At 34.6% G+C, this 8,357-nt stretch overlaps 1 protein-coding gene across 2 annotated transcripts; it reads right to left on the bottom strand.

Annotated features, from left to right (window-relative positions):
* Positions 1–3,890: 3,890 nt before the first annotated feature.
* Positions 3,891–8,116, bottom strand: LOC131638921 (ribonuclease III domain-containing protein RNC1, chloroplastic-like). 2 transcript variants are annotated; one of them, XM_058909451.1, is made up of 5 exons: positions 7,187–8,116; positions 5,280–5,481; positions 4,837–5,037; positions 4,574–4,660; positions 3,891–4,416 (listed from the first exon to the last, which is right to left on the bottom strand). In XM_058909451.1, the coding sequence occupies exons 1-5, from the start codon at positions 7,966–7,968 to the stop codon at positions 4,084–4,086; spliced, it is 1,605 nt and encodes a 534-aa protein (XP_058765434.1). In that variant the 5' UTR covers positions 7,969–8,116; the 3' UTR covers positions 3,891–4,083. The 2 variants fall into 2 exon arrangements, with proteins under 2 accessions (XP_058765434.1, XP_058765440.1); XM_058909457.1 differs by lacking the exon at positions 7,187–8,116 and having other exon boundaries at positions 4,837–5,027; positions 5,280–5,420.
* Positions 8,117–8,357: the final 241 nt, after the last annotated feature.

Raw genomic sequence — 8,357 nt, 5'->3', positions numbered from 1 at the left:
ATAAACGGTAGAAAAACCAATATCTAACAAAAAACTAAATTAGAAATGTTATAGAATGCTATGAAAAGAGATGTAATGCATGCTAAATACTAAAGTGTGTTGGAGGGACAAAGACCAACAGGGAGTAAAAAACCTTCAAAGTTGAAATCAAAATATGAACCTTTATGAGCAACAATGGCTTCCTTGATTGCAGTGAATTGAGCCAACCATTTTTCTTCCCTAGCTTTGGCATCTTCTTCTTGCCAGACTTCAGCAACATCGATTTCAATTTTTGAAATCAGACGATCTTTCCTTGTTTGGGAAGTATCCAAAACCTTATCTACGGATGCATCAAAATATACTTTTGTGGGTGAGAATATGGAGATAGGATAGTCTATAAGGGGGGCTGAATAAACTCGTCCCCTTAAAATCTAAATTAAAAAACAATTACTTTTACGAAATCAAAATTAATGCGCCGAAGCAAAATGTTATAAGCAGAAGCAAAAATGCGGCAGATGGATTCAAAACTTTATGTTTCCTTATTATCATAAGAATAAGAGTTCAATCAATATCATCAACTCTAGGGAACTTGAGCTTTCTTTGACAAGCCATTTAAATTCAATGACATAGAGTCAAAGCAATTCTAACACAAGGAGTGAATGTTCAACGAATTAATTGCATCACATGCCTACACTTATATACTAAACATTATAAGTTAGATCTAATTTTGGATGACATTTTAATGATGAACAATACCTAACATATATGATACTATGGAGAAAATTAAAAGAGATCAGGAGAAAAAATGTACACCAAATATATAGCGTTTCTCTTCTTCACTATCACCTCCGGTGAAGTTTCTTTAGATCTTTTGTATCTCTTTCAGACAAGTTTTTGATACCATGTTTACTTACCATTGTGTAAGTAGGAATTACTTCCATTACTAATTTGGCTAAAGTAACTCTTCCAACAAAAGACACTTGCCTCCTTCTCTAATTTGAAAGTTTAGCCTTTTACTTTCTTAATAAGATAATGATAGTCCTTTACTTTAAGATTTATCCCTGTATTATGAAAAATCCATAATAGGATTTATTTTGCATTAGGGAAAAATATTCGTCATGAGATGTTCGACATTATGTTTTCAAGGAACACAACAGTTCATACAAGGAGGCGGATCACTCAAGTGTCATGTTTAAAAGAAACAAGTGAGATGAATATCAATTTCAATGCTGGTGAAGACAGAAATAGAGTCCATCACCATTATAATTATCATAGATTAACATGCTTGGATCTTTCGAGGATTTTCAATGTTGCTTCTTTGTCAAAAATGGATCAAACTCAAAAATCAATCCATAATCAGTGCATTTTAATGTATGTTGTCTTATGTTGGTACTTAGCCATTTCCCTAGTTTGTTTTGTTTATTTTACTGTTTTATTATGTTTTTAGAATTTAGTCTTTGTTTGCCTTTAATCTATTTTTGTTTATTATTTTCATCTTTAGCGGTTTTTTGATAGTTGTCCACTGTTTGGATCATAACTTGAGCTACGAGAATCAGATTGACGCGTTCTAAGATGCGTTGGAAAGCTAAGAGGCAAAGCTACAACTTTCATGTTGGAGTTAAAAGCTGATTCAGAGTGCACAATTCCTAGTAATTTGTTGAAGTTTGCGACTTTAGAAAATATTTAGTTTTGGGCCACATTTGGGTCGGTTTCTTTTATGTTTTTTGACCCAATTGGCTTATAACCGGAATTTGATGTTTCCTATACCTAGGCTGCCGAGCTACTGCTCACGCTCTCTCATTTTTACTGCTTACGATTTTATTTCAAAAGCTTTGCACGAAATGTTCATGAAGAACTAATCTGAAGGCTTAATGTGCCGAATTTGGATTCCACAAAACCTTGAGGTTATTATTATTTTCAATTTAATTCAGTTTCTTTCCAATATGTTCTATACTTTGTGTTTACTTAATTCGTTCTTATATAATAGATTGTATTAATTTCGATTGATGTATGTTCCTTGCCTTAATCGTGTTTAACTTAGCTTTTTCGTTAATTCATGCTATTTATAACCGTTTGCTTAATTCAGTGTACCGTTTGCTTAATTCGGTGATTAGGAACATAAGTCGTGTAGTATTGTTGACACTTGTTTCATCAATATTGCAATCAATTAGGAATTGGAACCGCTTAGGTAATTAAATTTTTAATGACCAATGATAAGTTGGAAGTCGAACCTGTAGATTAACCTGTTATAATCACCTATTTTATAATCATTGTTTTTACTCGTTTTATAAATCGATCATAAACCACAAACCCCTTAATTCGATTTTGATTGGTTAACTCATACAAGAATCCTTGAGAACGATATTCGAGCCATTGTCGCTAAACTACAGTTTTCTAAATTATTCGTTTTGATCCATGCGCGACAGCGGATCAAGTCCATCACCATTATAATTATCATAGATCAACATGCTTGGATCTTTCGATGATTTTTATTGTTGCTTCTTTGTTAAAAATGGATCAAACTCAAAAATCAATCCATAATCAAATTATAGAGTATAAGTTAAATAGTTAATTTTCTAACCATAACTAGATTTATATTACACTATTATATTATTTGTAATTTTTATTTAAATCATGTATATTTAATTATTATACATGTTTAGTCTCTTTACAAAATTAAGGTTTTTGGTTGGAGACTTTTTATAAATAGACTTTCAACAAAGGATCTTTTAAAGTTTAGAGGTATCTTCTTTCCTTTTAAATAGTTTAAGCGTATGTTTGGTGGAGCGTTGGATTTGCCGCAGATTTGATTTTAGAGAAGCTACTATGTGTAGCTTTTGCGTCAAAGGTCCCAAATAACTACCAAAATGCCACTGCATATGTGATTTTGCTAAAAAAAACGCGTTACCAAACATATACTAAATTGTGTTTTTTTTGGTATTGATTCGGAGAGTAGGGACCACTCTTTTTTCAATTGTAAAGTGGTAAAGATTATTTAGAATGAGATAGCCCTTTAGATCGATAAACCGGTTGTAGTGGCGGAGGAGTGGTTCTCGAATTTTATAGATTGATACTCTTTTCGTAAAGGAAAGAAAGTCAAGGAGGACAAATTGAGAGTTGTTTGGTTTGTAATTTCTTGGTCTATTTGGCTTTTACGTAACGGTATTTGCTTTCGGAACGATGGTTGGAATGTCGACAATACGATTTGGAATATTAAGATTTTGGTTTGAAAATGGACGGTTTTAGGAGAAATTACTAATTCCAACTTTAGTTTTTACAATTTTAGCAAAAATCCTTTGTTATTTTTATCGTAATTTATTTAGTTGGTAATTTCTTTGTTCTTTTTGCCGAATTGTTTTCCTGTTGTTTTGTGTAAAAAGGGTGGAGAGCCCTTTAGTTCTCTCATTTATATCATTTTGTTTTAACAAAAAAACATCATATTTAACTCTAACCAAAACCAAAATATGTTTGGTTAAGTGCATGTTTAAATAATGTTTAAATTGACTTTTACAGCCTCCAAAAACACTTCTATTTTTATGTTCGAGTTTTTTTCTAAAATCAATTCTCCTCATTCAAAAACAATTCCCTTAGAAACTATAATTCTTAACTTTTAAAGTTAGTAAAAACCAATTCTACAATTATTATTTTAATTATTACAATTCCCTTTAATTTTTCTCCTTTACCCTCCTTAATTCTGATCAATTGCTTCTTCTCTTTTTGCTTTGTATTAGAGTTTATTGTATTCAAACATGATTATGTTAAAATCAATTCTATCAGACTCAAATTCGTAAAAATCAATTTTGTCACCGTCAATTTAAACATACACTAAATTCAATTATGTTAAAATCAATTCTTGCTGCAGTTGAATCAAACGTATACTAAGGGAGTAATTGGATGATCGACCTAGAGAGTTGAACAATTTTCACTTCATTTTGGTTATCATAACAAGAAAAGTACAAGGTATTCTACATTCTAAATTTCACCTATTCTGACAACTAAGCTGATCACCTATATCAAGAGAGTAAAAAATAAAAATATAAAGGAAGAAGGAAAACGATGAAGGATATGGCAAAAAGGAGAGTTCATGAACAATCTTTGTCACAATTATCTCTTCACATATATATTCCTTTTAGGCTGAACTTGCTCAACATCAAAAACCTCAAACATTAGTCGTCTCACATCACGTTTCCCATAAACTGCATATGAAAGCCCGTGAAGGGCTTGTTGAACGGAATCTGAGACCGGGTTTCTCAGTCTATGATTGCGCTCGTACGAAATTCGAACCTTCTCAGGGTATATGATAAAACGGTGGAGTTGTTTTGCCCTCAAGTATCTTCCACAATACCTGTTCATAAGAATGCGGCGGTGCTTCTCTTGTAACCAAGAACCCGGAGCATCCAAATGCTTCATCAACAATCTTTCAGCCATCACCAAATCCTGAACCAAATACCCAAAGTACATGGATTAACTTATATGGTAAGCAATGAAGAACAGAGGAGAGCAAATTTTATGTTTCTTAGATGAAACAAGAGGATCATTCATTCCACAAATGCAGTCAAATAGTGGAATCGAGTAGACAAAATAAAGAGTCTACCTGTATCTTTTGACCAAGGTATTCTAATCTCTCGTAGCAAAATCGAGGATGATCATATTTGTAATTCGATGGATGCAAGAAACATAGCTGCAATTCAAGAAGAAATTGATTAATATAAGAATTCAGAACAGAACCTAGAGTAACCTTCAAGGATATCTACTGACTTGACTTCCCATCTTCTATTGAAGATTGCATGGAAATTCAAGTATATGCAATACCCAAATAGGGTAAAAGGTAAAGAGAATGAGAGGCAACATCGCTACCTGCAAACCAAGTCCAAGCTCTAAATTCCTAGCTTTAGTAATTTCTGGAATTCTATCAGTCATTTCTATTGGATATCCAAGGGTTTGCATAACATGTGGCCTGCTATCATAATCCCATGCGTTTCCTCTAAACCGATGCATTCCTGGGGGAATACAAGCTCTGAACAGCCGTGGATGTGCAAACAGGGCATCTGCAGGAGGCTGAATGGAGAACAGTAAGTACATTATTTCAATAAATATGTCATATACAGAATTACAAAATTTGTTGAATGGAATTAATTTTGCATGCATATTTGGCAATAGAAAGAAAAACAAATTTGAATTTATAATGAAGCTAGATTAAGTTTGAAAAGCATTGCATGCACACAATATTTAGTTCTTTATACACTAACTTTTTTATTGAAAAAAAACAAATAATATTATGGTATATGCGTAGGACTTGCCTTATAGGCAACCATATCTTGCCAGCTTAGCTTGCCTTCAAATTCGGCAGATACATGATCTATGTCTTCAAGTTGCCTACGCAATCTGGGCTGGCATTCCTCAGCATCTGGATCCATTCCGAAGACTTCAAAAAGAACACGATACACTTCAGGCATACCAAAACATAGATAGATTGCCCCAAACAAAGCCCAAAAGACAGACCTGCCAAATGCACATTTATTATTACAAAAAATGTACATATTATGTGAAAATTACATTTTCAGAAATAGGTTATGGGCTAAGACAAACTCCATAAATTAATAAGATGGTCCATAATAAATCAAATAAAGCAAAAATAAGTATATCATACTAGGAGGGCAGTCATCAATTTTTTCCCCTAGATTTCCCCCTCACAGTCATATTTAAATATTTACAATTCATGAATCATAACAACTAAGCCTTGAAAGCAATATGGCACCAGATGCAGAGATCCTTGATCTCAGAACAAAAGTACTCGCGTTTTTTATATCACAAATTCACGGCACATGTTATGGAGGATAAGACACGTGCAAAAACACAATTAGAGCCGGAGAACTGGCACCAATGTACAAGGACGCGTGTCCAAATTTCACAGTTAGTCAAGCTTATTCTGTTTGAAGAAGAATAACATCAACATAATTTTCAAATCCAAAGTCTCCATTGCTCACAATAATACCATGGAAGAACAATGAGAAACTTACAAGCAAATAAAAACGAAAAAGTATTAATCTGTTCAATAAATCCGGTTGGTCTAGCCAGGTGACTCCAACCAAGATGGCCCAGTGCCAAACTCCTCCTCAAATGATAAAAAAATAGTAAATCGACAACAAAAGACTCCCCCTAAAATGTGTGGACATATTCATACTTTCTATTTCTCTAGTTTGTTTGTTTTCCTTGGATGCAAAACATTTGAAACTACTAAACAATGACATTCTACTACAATTCAAAACATCAAGAGCTTTCTTCCAGATAAGCAGAGACAACTACCACAATAATTTAAAAACACAAAGCAATAATTGGCCACATGAATCAAAGGATACCAGACATAACATGTCATAGTAAAAACCTCCATTAAAAAAACGAAACATAACAATAAACATAGTCTAACAATTCAAACACAACCAAAGTTTTAAATAGAGGTCCCAACTACAGTATAAGCCACAAAACCATGGTTTTTGATATTCGCCAAGACCACAGCTCAACCAATATTGAGATCATATCTACCACATTTGACTACAATTATCTGCAATATCAAAGATCGCGACCCGATCATAATCTCTACCAACAACAACAATCAAGCCTTATCCCACTAACTGGAATCGACTATATGGATCAACTTTCGTCATAATATTCTATCCAGGACCATGCTTCTATCTAAATTGTCAATCTCGAGATTATTCTTAATAACTTCTCTTATATTCTATCCAGGACCATGCTTCTACCTCTAATTGTTTGACTTCTCTCCATCTGGTCTACTCTCCTTACCACAAAATTTACGAGTCTTCTCTCTACATGTCCAAACCACCTAAATCTATTTCCCCCCATCTTTTCTACTATAGGTGCTACCCCAACACTCTCTCTAACGTTGTCATTTATAATCTTATCTTGTCTAGTCTTACCACACATTCAATGCAATATCCTTATCTATGTTACGCTTACTTTATTCTCGTGTCGATTTTTAATCACCCAACATTCTGACCTATACAACACTGCAGGTCTTACTACAATCCGATAAATTTTACCCCATGACCATTAATTTAAAACTTTGCACACAGCATGCATGTACATTAAACAAAACTTTCCAATTATTACTATCCTCCTAATTATAGAAAGCACATTCACATTGCAATAACAAAGAACCAATTAAACAAACACTAAGCTTACTCACTTGACTGTATGCTCCCTTTCTTTTCTCACCAACCTATCCATATCAACACCAGGAAATATCAAATTCTGCAAGCTAGCAGCTTTAATCCACTGAGGCAATCTATGTTTCCCAATCAACCCAAAAATCCTCTCCCTCATCGGCCCCGGCCCCTCCCTCGGATACCTCTGCAAGAAAAACTCCCCAAAAGCAAGCTCAAGTACATACTGCCCCAAAAAATACAACCTCGACTGCGCACACCTCACGTGCCTCACCTTCCCGGACTCGGGATGCTGAAACGCCAAATACAACAGAGTATCAAATTGTTTCGCAGGGTTATCTTCTCCCCCAAGCAAATCCTCAAAAGACTCCAACGGATACCCCAAAGCCTGCTTCACTTCCATCAAGTGAAGTTCCGTCCACTCGGTGTCGGTATTTCTGAGAGGCGCGTGGGGGAGACATGAGCTGAGAACTGGGAACGTGTTTAGGGTTAGTTGAGGACTATTGAGGATGCGTTTTTTGTTTTGTTGTGGTGGTTTTAGGATTGAGGTTCTTGAAGGTGTGTTTTTGTTCGGTGATGTTGGTTTTCTGGTTTTGTGTTGTTCGAGTTCTTCGAGGAGGCGTTGAGGACTGTTTGGGGGAAGATGTTGGTGTGAGTTTATGGTTGTTGCGGTAATGTGGAGGGTTTTGGGGGGTGGTGTTGGGTTTGGGGTTTTGGTGGTGAATTGGATTGGGTTGGGAGAGATTGAGGATGAAAATGAGAAGGGTGGTTTTGGGGAAAGTGTGAAGGTGGAAGAGAGGTTCATTATGGTGGTGAAGTGAGGGATGAGCGTTAAGACGGTTGTTTGAGGAAAGTGTTTTTGGGTTGTTACGGTTGGATGAGAGACTGCGTGGCACTACGCTAGCCACCGAGCATGGTGATAATGTCGTGAACAACGTGAACTAGTTTTTTATTTTTATTTTTATTTTTGAAGTTATATTAGAAATGAATTAGCTAGGATTTATATTTCTAATTTCAATTATTGATTCTTAGACAAATGTTAAAACACAACTTCTAATAAAACTTTCAAGGTTTACAATTGTTCACTATCATCCATGAGAATTATTCTCATGTTCATCTGACATTTCAATTTTTTGAATTTGTGTGTTCATTCTCTCTGGCTTGAAATTTGGAGAAATTTCATAAATCATTTCA

This window comes from Vicia villosa, linkage group LG1 (assembly GCF_029867415.1).
Source record: "Vicia villosa cultivar HV-30 ecotype Madison, WI linkage group LG1, Vvil1.0, whole genome shotgun sequence".
NCBI classification, from domain to species: Eukaryota; Viridiplantae; Streptophyta; class Magnoliopsida; order Fabales; family Fabaceae; genus Vicia; species Vicia villosa.
The sequence above is the reverse complement of the archived record's forward strand: the minus strand, read 5'-3'. Positions and strand labels throughout refer to the sequence as shown.